The sequence below is a fragment of the Pan paniscus genome, chromosome 8, assembly GCF_029289425.2.
Source record: "Pan paniscus chromosome 8, NHGRI_mPanPan1-v2.0_pri, whole genome shotgun sequence".
In the NCBI taxonomy this organism is placed as follows: domain Eukaryota; kingdom Metazoa; phylum Chordata; class Mammalia; order Primates; family Hominidae; genus Pan; species Pan paniscus.
Window position 1 is genome coordinate 136,821,954 of NC_073257.2, and position 26,107 is coordinate 136,848,060.

Below are 26,107 nucleotides of genomic sequence, written 5' to 3' on the forward strand. Positions count from 1 at the left end.
ATGGAGAGGAAGAAAGGGCTTGAGGTCAGTGGGAACTAACCCTTTAAATACCGTGCTTTTTTAAAGTCCAAGTTAGGGTACTTGAAACTTGTGGGAGAAGAGTGTTTGCAGTTTCCCTTTATCAGCTGTGATTCTCTGCTTCTAAAGAATGTTTTTATTGTGTGCACGATGGTTAGTCTACTGAGATTTTCTGTCCTCTCTCCTCTTCCTGTGATGTGTCTATGAACAACACCCTTTTCCATACATTTTTATGTGCATCTTTGAGTATTTCCTTGTGATAAATTCTTAAAGAGAATTACTGAATCAGAGGATAAAACATTTTTGTGACTGTTTCTGAAAACTTATGCTGGTATATACTTTCATTGGTAAGGAAATAATACCAGTGTATTTTAAGATTAAAGAAAACCTTGAGTTATTGGGAAATTTTGCTGATTTCTTTTAAATACTGTTGTTTTCTGCTTCTATTTATGATACATGAGATGAGAGGGAAGTTTCTTTTGTATTTAAGGTGTCTCAACAAGCAGCAAAGTGTATTCCAGCAATGGTGTGTCCTGAACTGACAGAACAAATCCGGAGAGAGATAGCTGCCTCTCTTCATCAGAGAAAGGGGGATTTTGCTTGCTATTTTCTGACTGACCTTGTAACATTTACATTGCCAGCAGGTAACTCCAAAATCTAATGTAAAAAGCCTTTTTTATTTTATTATAGTTACATTTGTGTATGTAGGTGAAAAATGTTTCTGTTAGAAAGCACATAACATAGCTACTATATGTGCATCTTAAATTACTTGACTGTCTTATATATGCTGGAAGTGAGCATACAGAGGGCTACTTGTTAGTAAATGCGTTTGCTATCTGAGAGGAAGACAGCAGTTGATAGTAACGGATTTCTTTGTGGACCTCAGACTATTTTTTAAAAATCTGTTGTACTCTTTTATTTTTCTCTTTGGTTTTATTTTAGAATATCCTTTAAAAAAATCTCCTTTGAAAAATTTTCCCTTTTCATGCTTGTGTGTTATTTGAAATTAGATAGCTATATTGGTTGCCTGGTATTAAGAGATGGGATTAGAACATGAGCTTTTGATGGGTAGAGTCAGGTTATTTGAATTGAACACACTGCATCCTCTTGAATATGTCATTCCCTTTTTACTCATTTATTTCTACTATGTTTGTGAAGCAACTTTTCATTTTTCAATTCATTGACAGTTGAAAACATCCTCCAGAATGCGTTTTGTCAGTTGGCATTGAATAAATACACCAAACACCAAAAGTTTCTAAAATCTTTCATCTGAGATTCTGAGATCTGTTTGTTTTGTTGCTGTTTTTTTTTTTAATTGAAACGGGGTCTTGCTCTGTTGCCCAGGCTAGAGTGCAGTGGGCATGATCATAGCTTACTGCAGCCTTCAACTTCTGAGCTCAAGTGATCTCCTGCCTTGGCCTCCTGAGTAGCTAGGACTATAGGCACATGCCATCCACCCCTGGCTAATTTTTATTTTTTTTGTAGAGATGGAGTCTTGCAGTATTACTCGGGCTAGATCTCAGTGTTTTTAATTTTTATGTTCAGACAAACGGATTTTTACAAATTGTAGGAGATAGTAATTAAGTTTTCTGAAATTGGAGGAAGTTTCATTTGAAATGCACTTGTTCTGTGTATTTAAGCTTACCCCAGAATGATCAGATTTTTAAAAATTTATTTTTTATTTTTATTTTTTGAGACAGGGTCTTACTCTATCGCCTAGGCTGGAGTGCGGTGGCAAGATCACAGCTCATTGCAGCCTTGGCCTCCCCAGGCTCAAACAGTTCTCTCACCGTAGCCTCCTGAGTAGCTGGGACACAGGTGTCTGCTGCCTTGTCTGATTAATTTTTGTATATTTTTTGTATAGAGACAGGGTTTTGCCGTGTTGCCCAGGCTGGGCTCAGAATCCTGAGTTCAAGCAGTCTGCTGGCCTCAGCCTCCCAAAGTGCTGGAATTACAGGCGTGAGCCATTGCACCCGGCCAAGAAAAGAAATATTTTATATCACACATGTTATACTTGTATATTAAGAAAAACCTATCTGATAACCTTCAATGGAAAGGGAGTTATTTTAGAGAAAGTTACTAGTAGGTAATTAATAAGTGTAATTAAGTATATGTTAAGTATAAGTTATGAAACAAAAGGTCTTTTAAGTTTGCATTTTCTTTGTAGATATTGAAGATTTGCCCCCAACAGTCCAAGAAAAATTATTTGATGAGGTGCTTGATAGAGACGTTCAAAAAGGTAAGCATGGAATTAATGAGTATAATTTACCTTTCATCTGATCAAGTAAGTTTTGTTTAGTAAGGCATGGTGTAGTTTGGTGTGTAGTCAACTTGCTTTATTTTTATTTTAAATTAAAGATGTAAAGTCCTGAAGTTCAGTGTTATATTGTATGGTTCACTGTTATAGAGTGAACAAATAAAGATACAAAAATTTTAAAACCTTGGTTCTCCGCTTCCTGTTCCAGAATGTATATATTTCTGTATTAAACACTTTTTAGAAAATAAAACTGTAAAGAATTTAAAAGTTGATTAAATTATTCTAGAGACAGAAGATGTTTCAAGTACTCAAAAGTTTATATTTCAATTGGTCAATTTTATTTAGGTGTTTATTGGTAAATTACATATAAACCATTTTATATCTAGAAAATAGGTTCTTCTCCCCATAAATATTCTCTAATGACATAGGTATGGAAATGAACATGTATTTAAATCCATCGTACAGAATTAGAAGAAGAATCTCCAATTATTAACTGGTCCTTGGAATTGGCTACACGTTTGGACAGTCGACTGTATGCACTTTGGAACCGGACTGCAGGAGACTGCCTACTTGATTCAGTTCTACAAGCTACCTGGGGCATCTATGACAAGGACTCAGTGCTTCGGAAAGCCCTGCATGACAGCCTGCATGACTGTTCACATTGGTGAGCTGGCATTCTGCCCTGTTTCAACCCAGGAGTGCATTTGCTGGATTATTTCCTTGTAGTGGTGGGATACTTTTTATGTCAGTTATATTTTCTATGGAAACTGGAGGAAAAACAGTTCATTTTGGACATTAAAATACTTTGAACACGTCCATGGTTTCTGTTTTTGTTTTTCCCCCAAGAAACGAGATAAAAGCAAGAATCAATGGTTTTTATACATTTTTTTGCTAAATTTTAAAATAGAAACATTTGAAGCTTTAAAATGCAAGCATTTATTGTTTCTATAAGACACAGGCAGTATATTTGAACATTTCAAATGCAGCATTTCAAGTTATATATAGTAGCCTTAAATATTGATAAGGCCGTTGCTCATCTTTTTAGGGATTGATTGACTGATTGATTGATTGATCCATCGATGGAAGCAGGGTCTGGCTCAGTTGCTGTGCTGGAGTGCAGTGGTGCAGTCTTGGCTCACTGCATCCTCCACCTCCTGGGCTCAAGCCATCCATCCACCTCAGCCTCCTGAGTAGCTAGAACTACAGGTGCTCATCACCATGCCCGGCTGTTTTATGTATTTTTGGTAGAGATGGAGTTTTGCCATCTTTCCCAGTGTGGCTTTGATAATCCTAATCTCAAGCGATCCGCCTGCCTGAGGCCCCCAAAGTGCTTGGATGACAGGCCTGAGCTGCCGCACCCAGCCTTATTGAATATTTGTGTTCACGTAAGAGTTTATCTTGACATTGTGTTACAAGTTTTTTTCCTTCCTGAGGGAGTCTTAAGATCACATTTTTTATTTTGCAAATTTTCAAACTCATGGAATAATTTTAAAAAAATTCAGTGCAATAGATCCTGGTATTTTCTTCATTCAGTTGAGCAGTTATTAACATTTTGCCACACCTGCTCCATGTCTCCATACAGAAAGACTCGTGGGTCAGTTCGTTGTAGACATCATGATGCTTTACCCTTCAAAATATCAACATACATCTTTCCAGAATAAGAATATTGTCCTACTCACCCACATCCCCATTCCTACATCTAAGTAATTCAACATTGATTCTGTTATCTAATAGTTCATAATCACTTTTCTTCAATTGTATCAAAGTGTTCTTTATATATATATATTTTTTAACAGCATGCAATCACTGGAAAAATAATTGTTTTTGTGAATGAATAGTTCAGTCTTTACATTTATTTGACTTATGTGGTATTTTTTTGGTTCTTTGAACATGATCTCATTTAGTTATTACAGGCATGAGCCACCGTGCCTGGCCTATAAATTACTTTCTTGAGAGCTAAATTGTAGATCAAAGCATAACGCAGTATGGCTGGGGTTTGTGGCTCATGCCTGCAATCCTATTGCTTTGGGAGGCTGAGGCAGGCAGATCATTTGAGGGCAGGAGTTCAAGACCAGCCTGGCCAACTTGTTGAAACCCTGTCTCTACTAAAAATACAAAAATTAGCCAGGTGTGGTGGTGCATGCCTGTGATCCCAGCTATTCAGGAAGCTGAGGCACGAGAATTGCTTAAATCCAGGAGGAAGAGGAGGTTGCAGCGAGCCAAGATCGTGCCACAGCACTCCAGCCTGGGTGACAGAGTGAGACTGTCTTGTGGGGAGCAGAGGGGGAAGCATAACGTAATAGAGTAACAATTTGTGGGCACATTAGAGAAATAAAATAACTTCCTGGATGACCTGACTGGATGTATAATAAAGCTAAAGAATGAATGTGTGACTCCGGTAGTTTTAGTCAATTAGTAATTGTCCTGGAGAGAGGGCTTTTTTTGTGCCTCTTAGTGGAGATGGCTGTCTGGTAGTATGAAGTAGGTTCATCGGGCTGGGTAAGCCTGATGCTGGTCAGTGCTCTGCCGGTCTGGCCCTCTTGATCAGATCCTGTGGTCACCAAGCAGCTTCCTGTTGCTGATTTTCTTAGCTTCCTACTGCTGATTTTCTTGACCACTGCTATGGGCCTGTCTATGTCAAGAGGATGAACCTGGTTTGGTTCCTAAGACAGTGGGTTCTTGGCATTGTGGTTTCACAGATCTGCCTTGTAGTTTTGGTTAATGTGACTCTGCCCTGTAAGATGGAAAGCCAGGTTTGAACTGTCGTAAATCTACCACTTCGCAGGTCCTCTCTAAAAAGGCAGCCAGTAATCTTTTCTTTGGTGGTAATTTCCTTTTTTTTTTTTTTTTTTGAGGCAGAGTCTTACTCTGTCACCTAGGCTGGAGTGCAGTGGCATGATCTCGGCTCACTGCAACCTCTGCCTCCTGGGTTGAAGCAATTCTCGTGCCTCAGCCTCCGAAGTAGCTGGGATTACAGGAGGCGCCACCATACCTGGCTAATTTTTTGTATTTTTAGTAGAGATGGGGTTTCACCATGTTGCCCAGGCTGGTCTCGAACTCCTGAGCTCAGGCAGTCCGCCCACCTCGACCTCCCAAAGTGCTAGGATTACAGGCATGAGCCACCGCGCCTGGCCTTTTCTTTGGTGGTAATTTCCTGATCTGTTGAAAGGCCAAAAGTACATTGTGGATTTTAGAAGTGGTGTCTTTTTTTTAGTGATGAGGGTTTTTGGTGGTGGTGTTTGTTTTTCGAGAAAGGGTCTTGCTCTGTCACCCAGGCTGGAGTGCAGGGGCATGATCTTGGCTCACTGCATCCTTCACTTCCTTGGGCTCAGGTGATCCTCCCACCTCAGCTTCCTGAGTAGCTGGGACTGTAGGAGTGTGCCACCACACGTGGCTAATTTTAAAATTTTTCTGTAGAGATGAGGTCCTCACTGTATTGCCCAGGCTGTTCTTGAACTCCCGGACTCGAGTGTTTCTTCTGCCTTAGCCTCCCAAAGTGCTGAGATTACAGGCATGAGCTACTACTGCACCTGGCCTTTTTTTTTTTTTTTTTTTTTAAAGACATTTGTGGTGAGTAAGAATTGCTTTGGGGTTTATGCCCACCTGTTCCTCAGAGCTGGCTATGGGTGATCTTATGAGTGAGTTGTCACTAATGTTTGTATCGGGACTGGAATTCTCAGATGGTTGCAAGTCATTTGAGGTCCCAGAAGTCCAGCATAGAGATAGGGAGATTGTGGGCAGATCTCTTGAGCCTAGGAGTTCAAGACAAGCCTTGGCAACATAGTGAAACCCTGTCTCCACCAAAAAATACAAAATTTAGCCAGGCGTGGTAGTGTGTGCCTGTAGTTCCAGCTACCTGGGAGGCTGAGGTGGAAGGATTGTTTGAGCCTGGAAGGTTGAGGCTGCACTGAGCCAAGATCATGCCACTGCACTCCAGCCTAGGTGACAGAGTGAGACCCTGCTAAGAAAAAAAAAAAAAAAAAAAAAGATGGTTTGGTGGAGAAATACAGTCTGATGTAGTAAATAGGCTAGATAGGGAGTGGCTACTAGGGTGAGAAGGAACTAGGCTGTTTGTTTACAGCCACTGGCAAGAGTTGTTGCAGCACAACTTTTAGTCCATAGTCCTGACTCTTAAAGGATGCTTCAGGAGTGAGCACCTAGGGCTGGCATATGGACAGGTGTCCCAGAACAGCATGGTTTGGCATCACCTCCTCCAGTCCCTGCCACTGGGGAGCTTTGCCCGATGGTTTACAGTTCAGGCATAGGAAGCGCATTGATTACAGTGATCACACAGACATCCTTACAGTATTGGGGGGTGGGTTGGGATGAAAATTAGTGGTTAGATAGTAAGTGTTGTTGCCATGGATTCGGGAGATCAGATATACTAGCCTTAAGGAATAACCCATACATAGTTCTTGTGTTGAGTTGCATTAGGTTTGTCCACTGGGCCTGTCATGTGACCAGTAGAGAGTAGAGTGAGAGAGAGTGAGCAGCCGTGGGTTTTCTAGGCCAGGAGAGGAGGAGCCAGCATGTAGCTTGTGTAGTCTCCTTTTAAAGATGCTCTTTGCTGAGGTGCCTTTTGCACTTAATTGAAATCAGCTGGAGTGAGATGTTTTCTTAAGTCACATAAGATACATAGTAAGAACTGAGAAAGCAATTTTCTTTTATTTGAACCCCTCCACCCATCACTTCAAGATAGGCTATTTGTGTTTGTAGCTAGCTGTGCTGTTCTCTTGGATACCCGTGATTTTAGCTGACTCAGGTTCTCAAGTCTGAATATATTGTACTTGCCTTTCAGTGACATGCCAACTCAATTTCCCAAGGGGCAGGTGGAGGCGTTTAATGTTAATTGGGGAAAAAAATCAATGTAAGTCTTTTAGAATTATTCCTTTTTTTCTTTTTGGAGACAGGGTCTTGGTCTGTTGCCTGGACTAGAGTGCAGTGGTGCGATCTTGGCTCACTGTAACCTATACCTTGTGGGCTCAAGCAGTTCTCCCACCTCAGCCTCCCAAGTAGCTGGGACTACAGGCACATGCCACCATTCCCAGCTAATTTTTTTTTTTTTTTTTTTGTATTTTTTTGTAGAGACGGGGTTTCGCTATGTTGCCCAGGCTGGTCTCAGACTCCCACCTCGGCCTCCTAAAGTGACTGTTTTTGTTATGAAGAGTTATCGGCCGGGCCTGGTGGTTCAGGCCTATAATTCCAGCGCCTTGGGAAGCTGAGGCTGGAGGATTGCTTGAGCTCAGGAGTTCAAGACCAGCCTGGGCAACATAATGAGACCCTGTCTGAAAACAAAAACGCAATGAGATACTACTTCACATGCACATAAATGGCCATAACCAAAAAGACAAATGATAACAGTGTTGTTGAGAATTTGAAGAAATTGGAATCTTCATACATTGCTGATAGCAACGAAAAATGTTCTAGGTCTTGAACTCCTGGGCTCAGGTGATCTTCTAGCCTCAGCCTCCCAGTTAGCTGGGATTGCAGGCCCATGGGCTCCTTGTGATTTTGATTTGCATTTCCCTATTTAATGATGATACTGAGTGTCTTTTCATGTGCTTATTGCTCATTCCTATAGCGTCTTTGGTTTAATATCTTTCCACGTCTTTTGCTCATTTTTAAATGGATTGTCTTAATATTGATTTGCAGATGTTGTTTGTATCAGGTCCCTTATTGGATATCTGCTTTGCAGATATTTTTTTCTATTCTGTGGCTTGTCTTTTCACTTCATTAGCAGTGTCTTTTGAAATCACGAGTCTTTAATTTGATCAAGTTCAGTTTATCAATGTTTTTCTGTTATTGCTCATGCTTTTGCTGTTGTATCTGAAGAGATTTTTGTCTAGCCCAAGGTCACAAAGATTTACTCCTGTGTTTTCATAGAATAATTTTATAGTTTTAACTTTTACATTTAGGTCATTTTTGTTTTACATTTTGAGGTCATTTTTGTTTAAAGTGTGAAGTGTCCTAAATTCACCTTTTTGCATGTGGGTACCCAGTTGTTTCAGTACCTTTAATTGAAAAAAACCCTTTCTACATTCTATTGCCTTGGCGATTTTGTCGAAAATTAGTTGACCATAAAAGTAAGGGTTTGTTTCTGGACTCTTAATATTTTTCTATTGATTTATTTTTCCACTGGGCTATCGTTATGTCAGTACCAGACTGTCTGGATGATCATATCTTTGTAATACATTTTGAAATCAGGAGTGTAAGTCATTTGACTTTGTATTTCTTTTTCAACATTGTTTTGACTATTTTGAGTCCTTTGGATTTCCATATACATTTTAGGATACAGCTTATCGATTTTTGTAAAAAAGACAGCTGGGATTATGATTGGGATTGCATTGAATCTGTAGATTTAATTGGGGTGATGGTGGTATTGCCAGCTTGACAATATTGAGCCTTCCAATCCATGAACATGGAATTGAGTTTTGAATGTTAAACCAAACTGGCATTCCTGTACCATTTGGTCATATATTGCTGGATTTGGTTTGCTTGTCTGTTCTTATGGAGACTCTGGTAGTTTCAGAGTTTAGGTCTTGGGGTGGTGAGGATGAACATTTTAACATGTTTAGTTTTAAAGTATATTTCATTGAACCCCCTTCTTCAGTGGTCTTTGAAGAGTTTTGAGTGCAATCACCATTGAATTTCTGGCTGGCTTAGCTGTCTTATTTATAAAGTTATTTTAGGCACCAAGAAATTTCTAACTGCATATAACTTTCAGTATTGACAATTTCTCTGATATTTCTCCTTGAACTTTTCAAAACAATGTATTTCATCACTGTTGCCAAAATTTTCAAGACACATTTATCTTAGCGATTATAAAAGAAGAATATACATATTTTAATTTTAAAACACTTGGAATTATGATTAAACATCGTCAGTTACCTGGAGTATGAAAAATGTTTTAAACTGAGTTAAACCTCTGGAACATTATATTTTAATTTCTTTAGAAAATATATTTACTCTCTAAGGAGCCCTTCATTAAATTACTGTAAAGTTACTTGTGACACCACCCATTTAACTCCCCCCCCCCCAATATAGCCGGGGTCTCACTATGTTGGCCAGGTTGTTTTGAATTCTAGACCTCAGGCAATCCTCCTCCTCCAGCTTCCCAAAGTGCTAGAATTACAGGTGTGAGTTACAACACGTGTTCACGTTTAACTTTAATATGCTGAAACTTTTTAACAACAGGAACAGATTGGTCTTTTGTTTCTTTTACCTAGAATTCAGATGTATAGAAGATAAATGTGGTGTTATAAACAGATTAAATGTCCGTCTGCATTTTAGAGGTCTTAGTTGGCTTGTTTTTATAAGACAGTGAACCATAATTTTGAGCATAATTATTTCTGAATATTTATATTTGATAGACAAAGAATCGATGTGTTTTCAGTAATTCAGTGTTAAGCATAAAGAAGGAATGTTTTCTGTCATTGCAGTGGGTTTCTTTTTGGTTGCTTTTGAATTATTAGGTGATCATCAGAGAAATTATTTATGGAAAGAAATCTCAGGGAGATGATCTTGATACTATGAACACACGGAATATTTCCCACCTGTTGTTTATACAAGTGATCAAGTAGGTGGTGTACTATACATTGATAGAGAAATGTAGTGTCTTTGTATACAACATTTCAGATGACTTTTTTTTTTTTTTTTTTGTAAACTAATTGTGGACAGTGGAAAATAACCAGTCTCATCATTAGTGTTTGAAGTTTGAAAATTTGGTTGTTGGTAAATCAAATTCTAGCTAAAGATGTTAAAGGATATTACAAGGTATCTGCTAGTGGAAGAGGGAGGCATTTTTCATTAGAAAAATACATTACCAACCAGGCAAAATAAAATTATTAATTGTTTCACAGACTGCTTAAAGACTGCATTAAATAAAAATGATCAGAACTTTAAATGTTTTATTTATAGAAGACTATTTATTTATTTTTTTTACTATCCTGCTTTTTTAGGTTTTACACACGCTGGAAAGATTGGGAATCATGGTATTCTCAGAGCTTTGGTTTACATTTTTCCTTGAGAGAAGAACAGTGGCAAGAAGACTGGGCATTTATACTCTCTCTTGCTAGTCAGGTGAGGATGCTTCAAGTCTTGTTGCTTCTATGAGAAAAGCAAGCATGTAGTCTAAACTGATTTATTTGAGCAAACCATGTTGGGGGCAATGTGGTCAAAGAAAAGAATGCTTGACGTGATATCATCAGTCACCTTGGGTTCTGGTGATGACTGCTATGTATCAAATAAATAGCATCGCAAGTATAGATGAGCATAGCAAGTATAGATGAGCATCGCAAGTATAGACGAGCATCGCAAGTATAGATGAGCATCGCAAGTCCTCACTGCAGAGCAGGAAGAGTAATATGTGTTTTTATATCGAATGATTAAAAAACATCAAAAAGTGAAAGCTGTGCTATGACGGTTACATACACTAGATAGTCTTGGGATTGCTCTCTCTTCCTGCAGCATAGGCTTGATGCCTATGGTACCTATCCAGGTGAGCTCTGTTCTGTCTCTGGGGACACTTAAGATTACTGGTGTAGGTACTTGCATTGCTGTTGCTGATCTGTCAGGCCCTGAGGAACCAGTTGTCAATCTTCATAATGCTCCCTGTGGTGAGGCAATACCTGTGTCATGTAGGCAAAGGAAAAGGGTAGTTTAGCTTACTCTGAACTAATTACCATCAATAGGAATGATTTCTGATTAATGTGGGAATGAAGTTTTCCAAGTTTGCTAACGTCTTTTTATTAATGAAGGCTGCTTGTGACACAGAACTGTGTAGGGTTGTCCCTTAGACTCTTGGTTTCATGCTTTATTTTGTGAAGCACTTCAGTATACCAAACTGTAAAGTACAAATATATATACAACTACTCTTTTTTTTGCAGAAAGCACCATGGTTCATTTGAACTTAGAGAAGGAGGTACCCGATCTTTGGGCAATTTGGGCAGGATTCATAGTGGTTGATTTACATGAGACATGTATCTCACACCATGCATTGTAGCTCGATGATGGACCCATTTAATATTAGTATTCACGAATTAGGTGATACTGCCATTTACATTTGCATGAAACAGGCTCACTTTTTTATTTCAGGAGGACTTTGTTGTAGGTAGTGCTTTCACAGTAACTTAATGAGAATGTGATAATAAAGCATCCTTAGCTATCTGAATCTCTGGTTCCTGAGGTTGGAGAGTTAGTAGTGAGGTTGGGTAGTGAGGGATATTTCAAAATATGTATGCACATCTATATAATTTGTGAGTTTGGATGGTAAATGATATTTGCATGTAGCCTTTATAGATTTCTTTTACAGTTTTACTGGAATTATTATTTGAGGAATCAAATGCTGCTTTGACAATCTTTTCTTTCTTAAAAACCAACTGCGATAGTATACTGAAGGGGAGGTAGTATTGTTTTTTACACATCAGTTTTCCAGGAGTGGTAATAAATGTTTTACGTTTTTGTTTTGTTTCGTACAGCCTGGAGCAAGCTTGGAGCAGACGCACATTTTTGTACTGGCACATATTCTTAGACGACCAATTATAGTTTATGGAGTAAAATATTACAAGAGTTTCCGGGGAGAAACTTTAGGATATACTCGGTTTCAAGGTAAGCCATTATTCAGGAACGTTTTACAAGTTTCTTTGAACGGAATGGCTCAGATGTCAGGAAGGAGCAGTGGACAGGGGAATGTGAACAAGGGCAGTGAGGGAGTGGCTCTTTCTTCCTGTGACTGTTGGGATTTTCTTCCCTCTCTTTCCAGGTGTTTATCTGCCTTTGTTGTGGGAACAGAGTTTTTGTTGGAAAAGTCCGATTGCTCTGGGGTATACGAGGGGCCACTTCTCTGCTTTGGTTGCCATGGAAAATGATGGCTATGGCAACCGAGGTGCTGGTGCTAATCTCAATACCGATGATGATGTCACCATCACATTTTTGCCTCTGGTTGACAGTGAAAGGAAGCTACTCCATGTGCACTTCCTTTCTGCTCAGGAGGTAAGCAGTGTGTTTCTCCTATGAACTATTTCTAGTAGTGACCTTGTACCAGAAACAGCCTGAAGTGCCTTTCAGGTGTGGTTTTATCTGCACTATCACTTAATTTCTGAATGTGATTGTAGTAATTGCTGAAGATACTAGCTATACTTTGAAATTTACCTTTTCAAAACTGCTGTATGGGGACACATCAAGGAACTTAAGGTGGTGATGGGTTTTAAGAAGAAAAAGTAAAGATGAGGTTTGTGATTTAAATATGGCATTTTAGGGAATGAGAAGTGAGTTTTTATCTGAAAGCAGAGTTCCAAGAATTGCAAGGCCAGTGTGCTTTAAGAGGGGAAGCAACAGGGAAAGAGAGAGGGTAGGCGGCAGGGGGAGGGAGGAAGGGAGAAGAGGTCAGAGAGGATAGGGATGGGGTGGAGTTCATTGAAGGCTTTTTAAAGCTTTGGGTTTTACTCTGGATAACATGGTAAACCAATGGCCAGTTTACCCAGAAGAGGAACATTTGGGGTCTGGTGCATGGCAGGAACAGGAACACCAGGTATTGTAGATGAAGGGGAGTGAAAGGGTGGTGTAGACCAGACAGGGGAGGTGGTGAGAAGGTACAAAAACAACGCTCTTTCAGAAAGCCAGTGTTCTTATAAAAGTATTGGTCTTTTATTTAATATACTAGTAATTATAAAACGTTTATAATCACAACATGAAGAAAAAAAGTTCATAGACCGTAACTTGTATAATTTCAGCTTGTACATAATTGACTAAGTAAACTTACCTTGTCATGTGTTTGAAGCTGTGGCTTGCCAGGATCAGTTTATTAGGACATTTGTTTTTTGTTATTTTATCTAACAAATTACCCTCTAGTGTGCTCCTCTTTAGTTTTTTTCTGAGAAATTTCCCATTGATGTCTTTTTAAATTTAACCAGAGCAAACTGGACTTTAATCAGAAAACTTCCAAGAGGTCAAAACCATGTGAAAAGTTGATTGCTTTGGCCTTTTCATGAGTTAGCATACCAGCTGTAGGTTTCCATGTCACATTCCTACCAAGTCTCTGATCTGCCGTATGATTCTCCCTTTGTCTTCATATTCCTCCAAAAGCTAGGTAATGAGGAACAGCAAGAAAAACTGCTCAGGGAGTGGCTGGACTGCTGTGTGACGGAGGGGGGAGTTCTGGTTGCCATGCAGAAGAGCTCTCGGCGGCGAAATCACCCCCTGGTCACTCAGATGGTAGAAAAATGGCTTGACCGCTACCGACAGATCCGGCCGTGTACATCCCTGTCTGATGGAGAGGAAGATGAGGATGATGAAGATGAATGAAAAAAAAAAATCAAACAGCAGAAGACCAAGGCATCAGATCTGTAATGACCCTAAAGTTAGTGTGGTGCTCCAAGCAGAGTCGACATCACGGAATGAACCAACTCTGGCAGGATGTGCTCGGGGAAGTGTTTTCCTGGAGCACACACACCTTATGGAGATAATGCCTCTGCTGCGCGAGGAGACAGAGAACTGTAGTTGGACTACAGTTTGTAAAACAAAACTAATTTTATTAAGACAGAACTTTTTTTCCTTCCAAATTGTAAATCTGTCTATAAATGTAACGCATGTGGTTGTGTAAGACATTGTTTAATAGGAAAAGTTGTACCAGCATCTTCATATTATTGAGAAAATTTTTTCCAGCATGGGCACTTAGAAAAAGCACATGGCAGATGGCTCTTTGTTCCTTTCAGATATTATTTCAGTAGAACCTGGCATTCTACTTTCACCTTAAAAGATCCATCTAAGTCTCAGATCTGGAAACGTTTTGTACCGATTATCCACAGCAAAACAAAAATAAGCTTTTATTAATAATTTCGTTCCTCTTGTGCCCAATCAAATCAAATCTTTTAGGAACAAACTGCAAGAAAAGCTAAGAATGTTTTAGAGTGAACTAAATACAGACATTGCTTACTTGTTTTGAAGAGGGTTTTGGTTTTGGTTGTGTCTTTAAGTTTTCTGATATGCCCCCTTTCGATATTTAGATATTTATTTGTTGGGAAGAATACCTTAAAATGAGGGTTCTTATTCCAGATTCTGGGCAGTGGTCTGTGAGTAGTTTTTTTCCTGGATGAAAAGGGAGCAAGCCCACTTGTCACTAAATGAATTGTGTGAAATGTGCTCACTTGGACTCCATCAACAATGTGCTGCTCCCAGATTGCCATGCCAGAGGGTCTTCGGATTCTTCCTTCTATCACCTCTGCTCTAAGCAAATCTTGTTAGAAGGGCATGCCTTTGCTTAGGCAGATTGGGAATACCAATTCACTACAGAATAAAGATTTTAAAAATGCAATAAGGTGGCAAATGCATTGTATGAAGAATTTCTCAGTGTTTAGTCTGAGAATTTTTGCATGTTGGTTAATTGTGGCCATTCTTATTTAAAGTTAAAACTATAATCTTAGGTAGAAAAACTTTTTTATAAGAAGTATTATTTGACCACTTCAGGTATACATTCAATACTGGGTAAAAATTTCAGACCTATCTCAGGAACACAGAAATATTTGGTGTCCTGATAAGCACTTTCTAGACTATTGATGTGGCCAGGAATTTGGAAAGATCACACACACACACACACACACACACACACACACACACACACACACACGTATATTTTTTTCCTTCCCTGTGATGAAAAAGGCTGTGAAAACCTTAAAGTATTTGCTTGCTTCTTGTTTTGTTTAGTTGATAATGAAATGTGTACAACCTCAAATTTGCTGCCAGAATACTAAAAATAGAAAAATACCCACAAAACTGTCATGTCTTTAGTTCTTTCCCCCCGAAAACTCAGTAAAAAGGTGCTCCCAGGATGAAAAGATCATTTTTTGCTGCATGCTAAATCTTGCAGGAAAAATGATTTTTTAGTACGATTTTGTAGAAATGAATCTTTGATATAATGTAAATGCTGCTGTTTCAAGTGGTGAATGTGTTGTTAGAAATTGGCTGTTTGCTTTCATTTTGGCCAATAAGTAATCAAGTTTGTAGAAAATGTTAGCATTCTGACTACTTAGCATCTGTAGTAATTTATTTCTCTATGTATAGGGATAATTTTTTAGTGGGCAGAGATCCTGTTCTAGTTGCCTGTTAAGCAAAATCTGCACTCCCAATTGAAAAAGCCAAAGAGAATTGTTAAGAGGGAAAAGCATGTAGCCATTGCAGTCTGCATTGCAGCCAGCGTTGTCCAGAGAGTACACGCTCAGCACTTAGCTTCTACTGTGTGTTGTGGTCTGGTGAGTGTTGTTTCCCCTGAGCACTCTATTTATTTATTTATTATCAGTGACCCTGACCACATAGTGTGATAGGTGCAGCATTCTTCCCTGTGGGAAAGAATTAAAGATGGTTCCATTTCCTAGGCTACAGACAGGAATGGGGCTCTAAATGGTTTTCATAGACTGGCTGTTAAAGGCCAAAAATTTTGGTAAATCAATGCTATATTATGCTCTTGAACTATTAAAACAGCCATAATTATTGTCCCAAGATAGAATATAGTCCTTTTTCAAAGATGACTATACGTGGCTAGGTGACAGACATGAATGACTGACTCTGGAGAGTAAGTCATACCTTCCCTCTGTGGACTTGACAGTTCTTTTTCTAGAGCAAACAGAGCGTGGCATTTTGTTTTGACTTGTTCTTCCTTGGGGTCAAATTTATATATATATAAATTTTTGTTTGTTTGGGCAACCAAGATCTAATAATTAAAACCCAGGTGGACCATGGATTCAGACCTGCCTTTTTATGTTTTTGACTCTTAGGTTCATCGTGTCCCAGACTTCTTCACATATTCGTGAAGGTAAGATATTCTGTGTGCGCTTGGCCTCCTTTTCACGCATATTTCATTGCCTCTTTGATGAGTGGTTACGAAGACGTTAAACTACCTTTTTGTTCCCTGGGGTAATAGGTCAGTAACTATGAGCACTGTCTCTCTCCATGTGAGCTTGTGTTAATAGACACTTTTATGGTAGAGTTGGGATGGGGCCACCACCTTAAAATGAGTGAGCAGACAAGGCCAGGCAAGCCAAAGGCTTTAAGACACCATGATTTTTTTGTTTTGTTTTAATTGGGAAGGGAAGTATAAGGAAGAGCTCAGAGGGAGTTTCATACCTGGAATTGTTGGACTTAATTGACACTTGCAAATACTTTTAGTATAAAGGTTTAATTCTATTTAAAAAGAAGATCCATTAAATCAAGCTCTTAACTCATGGGACTATTTGCAACACTTCTTTGTAAATATCATTTTGTTTGTTAGGTTATTGGCAAAACAGTTTCAAGGTTCACTTCCCTCCCTTGAACCAGGTCCAGGTCATTTTGCTTTGGGGTAAAGTCAGAACTCTAAAAGTTGAGCAACTTTGTTTTTTTTTGAATTGATTTAGCACTAACCCACCATTACATCTTAAGGATGGCATGACTTGATAATGATGGACTTGTGTGAGGTTTTGATTTTTCAATTAAACTTTTTGTTATCACAGGTAATTAATTGTCAGCGGTCTTGAGTCTGGTTATGGAATAGGCAGATAGAACCCTGTAGTAACAAGAGCTGGAAATTGGCTAATTGACAATGCAGTTGCCTTAAACATCTCAAGTAGAGAACTTTTACATTAGTGAGATGTACTTGAATTTCAGAACTTAACAAATTTTAATTACTTTTTATTGAAAACTGCACTGAACGCTAAATGTCCACCTTTACAATAAACAAATACAGTAACGGTAACTCACACTAAAACAAAACATACTTCTGATAGCCATTATTTTTCTGTTTGGGACAATTTTAAAGTTTTTCTTTTGTCACAAAAACAGGAATGTACCTATACAAAGGCTCAAAATAGGCCATCTTTTTAAACAAAAAGGCAATGATTCACAAAAGACTATGAATAGAACATGTAACTAGTTGATACAAATCTAATAGGATTTGTTAAAATCAGTCACATCTAATACATCTGAAGTGTTCTTGTATAAAATATCACGTGAAGAAAAGAAGACTTTATCAATGTCTAAAAAAGTGGGTTTGTTCATAGACAATCTGACAAGTTACCATAAAAAGTGTTTCCTGAGACATAAGGAAATGCAACATTATTCTTCTTGAACCCTTTTAGCTCAAGACTTTCCACTCAATAAAATAGCAGAGGATCTGAAACTGAGAAAATATATTTGAGTACAAACAGCTTGTGAAACTTAATACTTTTTTTTTTTTTTTTTCATCATCAGAGGGTTTTACTGAACTTACAACCAACTTGCCCGCTCAGTATGCAGTTCAGATGTGAGAGGCGCTTCTCTGTACAGCAGCCTGTACTGTCTTCAATCCTACGCGTGCAGGTGTCTACCACAGGCAAACAGTTTTCTCCCCATTTTGTAGTAATGTGATTTTCCTATTAGCAAAAAGAGGTCACCAGCCCCTGTAGACTTAAGGGACTCAAGTCACAGGATGGGGATTTCCTCTTAATATTTTTTATTTTGTTGTTTGAACTCTTGATGCAACATTGTAGAGCAGGGTGTTCAGGACCTGCTGTGCCCAAGGGACTGATAAAGGAAAAAGCTCTATTTATTCTTTTTGTGATTTGATGCACAGATGAAAAACTTAACACACAATAACAGAAGTTGGTCGTTAATAAATCACATCCTAGTCTTTCAGCGCTTCCGTAAGCAGACGACATCTTCAGTTTTCTAGCTCTTGTAGTTTCAACACTGCAACATCAATGATGCATATGTCCAGAATCAGTTACAAAGACCATCCGATTCTTTTTCTCTTAGTTCATCTATTTTTCACTGTCTCTTGGTCCCAAGTGTATCTGAGTGATTACCTTCCGGCATTCTCTGCTATTGCTCGTTGGGGTGCTCTCGATTGTCCCCGTGTTTTGTGGGCTGGTTGGGAGAGGGCGCTTGGGAAGGATGTGCCACTGTCGGGAGGTTGTGAGTCACTGGGATGCCTCCAGGGATGATCCCTTCCATGGCTGCAGGAAGTCCTCCTGGAGCCACACCCACGATGCCTGGCGGATATCTAAGGAACACACAGAAATAGGGCCTTGTAAGTTCAGGGCAGAGTTGCCAAGCTCTTGGCCCTGCTACTTCTGGCCTTTTCATAAGAGACAGGAGCCCAGTGACATGAACATGGCTCACCTTGACCGACCTTCTGGGCTCAAGTGATCCCACCTCAGACACCCAAGTAGTGGTGACCACAGGCATGAGCCACCACGCCTGGCTAGTTTTTGTATTTTTTTGTAGAGATGGGGTTTTGCCAGACTGCCCAGGCTGGTGTCAAACTCTTGAGCTCAAGTGATGCACCATCATAGGCCTCCCAGAGTCCTGGGAGTACAGGCGAGAGACATCACGCCTGGCTAACAGTTTTTTTGTTTGTTTTGTGTTTTTTTTTTTTTTTTTTGACTCTGTCGCCAGTCTGGAGTGCAGTGGTGCAAGCAATCTCAGCCCACTGCAACCTCTGCCTCCTGGGGTAAAGTGATTCTCCTGCCTCAGCCTCCCGAGTAGTTGGGACTACAGGTGTGTGCTACCACACCCGGCTAATTTGTATATTTTTAGTAGAGACGGGGTTTCACCATGTTGGCCAGGATGGTCTCAATCTCCTGACCTCGTGATCCGCCCGCCTCAGCCTCCCAAAGTGCTGGGATTACAGGCGTGAGCCACCATGCCCGGCCCTGGCTAACAATTTTTATGGGATAGTTTATCTTCCCTATCCCCAAAGCAAGGAGAAGTCTCAATTTTTACATAAAACACTGGCAACTAATTCATAAAAACAAAACTAGTCCAATCCAAACACGGGGCCACTAATTTTGTAGCTTTTAGATAAGAAGATATTAGCCCATACTATTTATGAATGTGGATACATTATACTATTTAAAAAACACACTTTGTACAAAATGGACTCCCAACTGTTCACCAGTTACTTCTGACTGATAAAATGATTTCCCAACAGAGTACAATGGACTCTTAGGGACTCAATGTTTGTCTCCCTCCATCCCCCTAATTCCAGTTCAAATCCCACACCTTGAAGGTGATGACCTTAAGAGGTAGAGCCCTTGGGAAGTGACTGGGTGAGGAAATGACTGGGTCATGAATGGGATCAGTGCCTTTACACAAGGGAGTCTAGTCAGTGCTCTGGCCCTCTCTCTGCCATATGAGGATGTGGGAAGAAGCTGACGGTCTGCTGCCTGGCCCTCACCAGAACCTGACCATGCTGGCAGCCTCATCTCAGACTTCCAGCCTCCAGAACTGCGAGCAAGGCATTTCTTTACAAGCCACCCAGTCTATGCTACTCAATTATGGCAGCCAGAACTCACTAAGCTTTCTAGGCTGGTTGGCTATATACTCCCATGGCCTGAGATGGGAAGTGGTGGGGGCCCGCCTTCCTCGGAACGCCCAGGCTCGGGCTGGTTTTATATTGCAAGCACGAAGTGCTGTGTGAGGACACACTGCATTCGCCAACCACAGAACACAGGGTCCTCGGGCAAAGTGGGACTCAGTGTATTCACACAGACTTATCATCCATCCAGGTAGAGGAGGAGGCATCTCACTATGGTAGCCACCCCACCCCCAACTCCTGGCCTGCCATCCTGTCACCAAGAACTTCAGAAGGACTCTGGTCATTAGGGTCCCTTCCTCAGTGCACACATACTAGGGGGCCTAAGAGCCCCGGCTTACGTGAAGGATAAATAACAATGGAGACATGGAAGAGGTGGGCCCCCAGCTCCACCCAACAGGGGAATCTGGTGCTGTGATAGGCTCAAAATACTTTTGAGGGCCAAAAGGACGGGGCTGGATGAAATGTGAAGACAGCCATGTGACCTGCAAGCACCGGCATAGCTTCTTCAAGAGTGTCAGAGCCTTCATTACACAAACTAAATGCACCCTGGTCGTCACTATGGCTACAGCAGGGGACATGTGGCTGGAGACATTCTCAATCATCATGAGTGGGAGTGGGAGGTGCTACTGGCATCCCGTGGGTAGAGGCCAGGGATGCCGCTAAACGTCCTACAATGCACAGGACAGGCCAGGCCTCCTACGAGAGAATGAAGAGAATGGCCCCAAATATACCTATTGCCAAGAGCTAGAAACCCTGGTTTAGAGTATGCAAAAATTTTTCTTAAGATTCAAGGCTGCAACTTCATTCATTTATGCATGAGGGGGCTACTGATTTTCCTGGGAAGCCAGCAATAATCGGGGGCGGGGGTGGGAGAAAACCGACTCGTGCATGGAAAATACCACAAAAGGAACCCCTTCTCCCTGTGAGGGCTCCTGTCTTTCCCCCACTCTGCGTTCCCAAACATGGCTCCAGTTTCTCAGCTGACCCAAACTACAGGTATCATTTTTAGTGTGTGGACAAGGTCATTATCCTGAGTTGATTGTACTATCCTGAGTTGACTGTACCAGAATGCCTTCTGTGGACATAAGATTCAAATTGGAAAATGAACTTGCTCACAGGCCTTTGCACTTGAACATCTTATCTACGTATACCTTTCTCTTTGAGAAGCCCTCTTTTTTTTTTTTGGTGGTGGGGTGGGGTCGGGGGGTAGCAGCATTGTCTCACTCTGTGGCCTAGGCTGGAGTGCAGTAGGTGATCTCGGCTCACTGCAATCTCCACCTCCCAGGTTCAAGCACCTCTCCCACCTCAGCCTCCCTAGCAGCTGAGACTACAGGTGTGCGCCACCACATGTGACTGGGAAGTCTTTTGGTTTTAAGATGGCTTTAGAATGAAAGGCAGTTCCTAGCACCTGTGGTCAATCACATCTGACCAAACACACCCCCTTTTAAAATAGGAGCTTCTGTTTGTTCCATGAAATTAGGCATTGGAAGAAATGGGGGCAGTGTACACAGTTCCTGCTGAGAAGGCTGATTGTTCTGACCCTGACTTAGCATCTGCGGGAGGTTAAGCTTCCGCCAAGTTTGGGCTTCTCTCCCTGGCCCCGGGGCGTGGTGCTCACAAGCTGAGACAAAGTCAGTTCCTTTTCTCACCTGTATGTGGCACCATTGAGCTCAGGATGAATTGCTTGCTGGTCTATTACTGACCAAGGCGCTGATGTGACAAAGAATTCCTTGTTCACACAATTTCTTAAGCTTTCTGGGATGCGACCTAGGGTAAGATGATTAAAATTAATCATATTATTTTTACAAATCACAGTAAGTTCAACATTACACCTGTAGCTGCTTATGTGGGGAAATAAGCATTTGTAAAAATGTAGAACATCCAAAGGCCCAAGTGCTTGAGCTCTTCAACACTGACCTTCAGCCTCTGTCTGCCCCCCCCACCCCCGAGTTTATAATGTCTGGGACTAAAGGGAATGGTTCCCTCTGTGAAGTTTAGTTCAGGGCTTACATAAATAAACAGGGCCCAACTCATATAAATTTGATGCTAAAAGTGAATTCTACCTGTCGAGAGCCGCCTGTAGCCAGCAGGACGGGAGCCGGCTGCACTGTGTGGCTGAGGCTGCCCTTGGCAGGCCAGAGGCACGGAGGGGCTCACCTGTGATGGCTCGGCGGATCTCAGTGGCAGCTGCCTCCCTCATCTCCAGTGACGCCTGCTCACTGTACCAGGCAGTGTGAGGAGTGCAGATGAGATTCGGGGCATCTTTCAACGGACCCTGAGCAAAGCTAGAAAAATGTAGAAAAAACAGAGTAAGCGGGAAACGTCGCATACGCTCCCTGCCCTCCTCAGCACGAGGGAACTCTTGGCCATGTAGAAAAGTAGCTACATAGATGGCATGGATACAGGAACATCTGTGATGATATTTTATGAAGGCTGGGAATTTCTGAATGTAATTATCAAAGTTGTGTAAGAACCGTGTAATTGGTAGATCAAAAAGCCCAATTCTATTGAAGGCTTGTCCTGCTGTAATCCAGGGCAGAGATGATGCCTGTCTGTCTAAAGACCAGAACCACCGCCACACCCCCACCCGTTTTCTGCCTCTCCTTTCCCTGATGACCTCTGGGAAACTTCCAGCCCTTTTACAATTAGACTACAGCACAATCCTTAGAAGAACAGAGACTGTAAATGTCATCTCTGGAGTTTCCTGCCCAGGGACCTGTTTGGGAAAAGGGCCTCGAGTTCAAAGTGTGGGGGTCAGGTGTGGAGCTGGGCCCTGTGGGCTCCTGGTAGGCGGCTGGGGCAACACGCACCTGAAGGGCTCTGACTCATGCACGTCGAGGGCTGCCCCTCGTATCCTGCCCTCCTTGAGGGCTTGTGCTAAGGCTTTCTCGTCCACCAGGCCGCCACGGGCTGCGTTCACAAGGAATGCTCCCTGCCTCATCTGTGGAAGGAAAGAAAAGCCGGTTACAGGCACACTGGCATGGTGGCAGACTCTTGTACCAAGGTTTAAAGAAGAAAGCTGCAAGCTAGTTTTTTTGGTCTGGTGGTTTAATGTGTGTGCTGCAGTTTGAGGGAAGGGAGTGGAAGTTTTGGTGACGGCTGGAAGCCAGGGCCGTTGCTGCTGATCCTGAGAGGAAGCAACACGGTGGAAAGGCCGGACTGCGCCGAGCTGCTGGCCTCTTTAAAGGTTCTGGGAAGCTTCTGAAGCTGGGTCCTGGCTAGCGCCTGTCCTTCTCTGCTTAGCCTGGCTCAGCCCGAGGAAGGGGCTTCACCTGGCTTATCACTGGTTTGTTGCAGGGCCTCTTCTCTGCTCAACAGTGTATCCAGAAAACATCTCCCTTGCCCTCCGTGTCCCTCTTGTGCCCACAAGCAAGTGCTACCACCTTTCGACAGAAGCTTCCATGGCATCTATTTTTCAAATTACCTGCTTTATGGTAAAGTCATTGATGAGGTGGTGGTTATGTTCGTTGAGATTGCAGTGCAAGGAGACGCAGTCGCTCTGATACAGCAAATCCTGCAGGGTGTAGACCCTCTGCACGCCCAGGGACCGCTCGATCCCATCCTGCAAGTAGGGGTCATAAAATATGACGCTGAATCCAAAGGCCTTGGCTCGAACTGCAACCGCCTGCCCCGTGCGACCTGTACAGAAACAGAGCGTCCAGGTGAGTGAGTCCACAGCCCGCGCCCCAGCGCTGCCACCTCCATTGCTTCTGAGCTGAGTCCGGGCTTGGCATCCCCGCTGGTAGCTGCTGCCAGAGAAACCGTGTGCCCAAAGCTTAGTGAGGCCTGAGGCGAGCACTGCCCGCGAGGGGCCACCATGGCCGATGTAGGACAGGTGAGGACCGCAGTACTTGCTGCTTATATTGGGTACAGCAGGATTTTTGTTAAAAACAAAACAAAACAACCCTTCCTTGTTATTGACATTTTCAAACACAGAGTGTTCTGACAAGCCCACATGCCCCTCCCATCACCACCCGTGTCCTCCATTCCCACCCCTCTCCCCACTTCTTGTGTGCACTGCAGGCTTCTTAACATGAGCTTTGTGTTTGAAAAACTTGCTCTCAATGTCACAGGGAGTGATGTCCTGCCTCCTCATTGCTGGGCTCGCTCCTGCAAAGGGTGACATGAGCACAATGGCTCCCTGCAGGCTGGCCCGAGTGCAGACTGGCCACGAGCTACTGTGTTCTGGGCGGGAGGCAGGGCACATGACCATCAGGCCTGGACCTGTCCCACTGGTGGGGCCTCGCGCCTATCTGCATTATGCAGCCTGGGCCTCCCGCCAGCTATGTCACAGGATGAGGAGGTGTCTCCCACTCCCCAACGGCTGTCATTTCATAAACCCATGGGGTCCCCCTCGATAGCACCTCCAGCTTCCCAGAGCAGTTTTCAGCATTTTGAAAACAAAATGGTTAGTGTTGATGCTCGACTGGTTCTCTTGGAGATCACAGAAGGAATCTTTAAAGCCATGGCTCCAAGGTGCAGGCAGGAGAAGGACAAAGATGCGCATTTCCGAGCAGGCAGCCCGTGTTCCAGGGGTACCTCAATGCTGGATGGCTCCTCCTGCAGCAGCTCCATCGGTTGATGGCCTGGCTAGGACAACTGCCGTAGTTTAGAACAAAGGTTGAATAAGGCCAGTCTGATCAGGGACAGCTGCAGGACAACTAGCATAGCAAGGCACGAACCATCACGCCTCTCCTCCTCAGTGTCACCCCTTACAGCAGGCAGGACTGGACGGTGGCAGGGACGGAGTGAGAGATGGCTCTCTGACGCACTGGCAACATGAAACTGAGGACCCCAGCATGCAACTGCTGGGAGCTCACACTTCACAGGACCCCCGCCTGCCTTCCCCCGTTCCTGCAGCCTCCATCCCCCTCATGGCGTCTGTGCACGAACATGCTTCAATCAGTGGGGCTCACACTCTGCAGATCCAGGGCCTGGAGGGCCTGTGGAAAAGCAGCCCAGAGCACCAAGCCCAGATTTGAACCGTGCCGACTGCTATTTCTTTGTTTTGTTTTGTTTTTTAAAGTTCACAAACCCCTTGAACTTTATCCATGAGATTTTCTGATGACCCAATGACTTAATCCTGCTACTGACTTAATCAAAACCCAGTCCCTACAGAAGAGACCTGCTCCCCCGTCACAGCGCCCCCCCCCGGCCCCCCATGCCGCTTATTTTAAAAGCGCAGCTCCCACAGGCTGCCTTTCCTTCAGTTTCTGTCCATGCCCCCAGCCCCAGGCTGCCCTCTCTTGGCAGCACCATCCCACCCCGCCTGCTGCACTGAGCCCGCTGGGCCTGGGGGATTCTTGCTCAGTAGAACCCGAGGCCAGCAAAAGCTCTTAGCCCAGGATGGCTGCAGCAGCGACAGTCCTGAAGGCTACAGAGACACCTGGAAAGGGAACAAGGAGAGCACGACAGTCCCTGTGCTGAGGATCCAGGGTGGTGGTGGCAGGGGTTAGTGTACAGTCTCGAGAAAACAGGGCGGCGGCAGGGGGCTGAACTGACCTCTATACACCGAGAGGGTTTTTAAAGTTGAATGACAAGGGCACAGCTACAGGAACGACCCCGGGAAGAAGTCCCGTGACGGCTGGAGTCAGAAGCCCCTGAAACAAGCACCTCCCCAGTGAGGCCCCACCCTGTACCCAGGGTGCTCATGACCACCCCCCAGGCTCCGCAGCCTGGCCAGAGACCACCGAGGCCCCAGGAGGGGCTTCAGAGATGGAGATGAAGCTGCATCTCCGAGCCATGAGGCCCAGTGGGGCCCGGACAGAGGGAGCCTGGTGTTCACACACCACATCTGTTTTCCAACAAAGTCAAAACACGCTGGGCCCTTTCAGAAGACCCCCAGCACCCGACACCTAAACTAAGACCCCAGGCGTCGGGCGAGGCCAGACCCAGGAGATCACAGCCTGTAGCGGGGACAGAAAGATGTGCACTCCTGGAAGCGTCCGGCAACTTCTCTCTTGTTCAAGTGGCACCCCAGGTCCAGAGCGGGGCTTGTGGGGAGAGGAGCACGGGGGCTTTGTCCTCGGAGGCACAGAGCTCCAAGCAAGGGCTGAGCAGCAGCTGGGAGTCTCCCGGAGGCCAGAACATTACTGGCCCCGTGTGCACATGCGCCTTCTTGGAGTCCCAAAAGGCAGATACCACGTATCCCACCAAATATCTACTTACAGATTGGGAAATTGAGGCAAAAAGCTCAGGCAATTCCCACAAGGCCACAGCGCTGGTAAGCGGTGGGGTTGAGATTCAGTGGCAACGGGCCAAGGTCTCCTGGGTGTGGTGTGGACCCTGATGGTGAGCAGGGTGGGGACCTCCTCGAGCCCCCATGGAATCAGGCTGCTTACCATCACCTTCTCCTTGGCACCGGCCCCTACCACCCTGCTGAAGACCCTCCTGGGCCTCTCCTCACGTCTCCTTTTCCTGCCCCTCTCTCAGGAGAGCTTTCCAAGCTGATGGCCTGACTGTGCCACCCCAACCTGGCATTTGAAGGCCTTCAGGAGTGAGGCCATGTC

General features: G+C 43.1%; 2 protein-coding genes across 25 annotated transcripts in view; one reads left to right on the forward strand and one right to left on the reverse strand.

Moving 5' to 3' along the window:
• Positions 1-16,007, forward strand: part of ZRANB1 (zinc finger RANBP2-type containing 1) — a 71,433-nt gene extending 55,426 nt beyond the window's left edge. For all 4 annotated transcript variants that reach the window (XM_034931664.3, XM_034931665.3, XM_063607564.1 and 1 more), the window contains 7 exons: positions 509-662; positions 2,186-2,257; positions 2,741-2,939; positions 10,234-10,354; positions 11,752-11,881; positions 12,036-12,265; positions 13,358-16,007. In XM_034931664.3, the coding sequence (XP_034787555.1) occupies positions 509-662; positions 2,186-2,257; positions 2,741-2,939; positions 10,234-10,354; positions 11,752-11,881; positions 12,036-12,265; positions 13,358-13,576 (1,125 nt within the window). In that variant the 3' untranslated portion in view covers positions 13,577-16,007. The remainder of the gene's footprint in view (positions 1-508; positions 663-2,185; positions 2,258-2,740; positions 2,940-10,233; positions 10,355-11,751; positions 11,882-12,035; positions 12,266-13,357) is intronic.
• Positions 16,008-16,903: 896 nt separating this feature from the next.
• Positions 16,904-26,107, reverse strand: part of CTBP2 (C-terminal binding protein 2) — a 172,762-nt gene continuing 163,558 nt past the window's right edge. For all 21 annotated transcript variants that reach the window (XM_057299017.2, XM_055093450.2, XM_034931671.3 and 18 more), the window contains 5 exons: positions 23,023-23,237; positions 22,409-22,539; positions 21,756-21,883; positions 21,248-21,365; positions 16,904-18,281 (listed from right to left, as the gene is read on the reverse strand). In XM_057299017.2, coding sequence (XP_057155000.1) covers positions 18,101-18,281; positions 21,248-21,365; positions 21,756-21,883; positions 22,409-22,539; positions 23,023-23,237 — 773 coding nt within the window. In that variant the 3' untranslated portion in view covers positions 16,904-18,100. The remainder of the gene's footprint in view (positions 18,282-21,247; positions 21,366-21,755; positions 21,884-22,408; positions 22,540-23,022; positions 23,238-26,107) is intronic.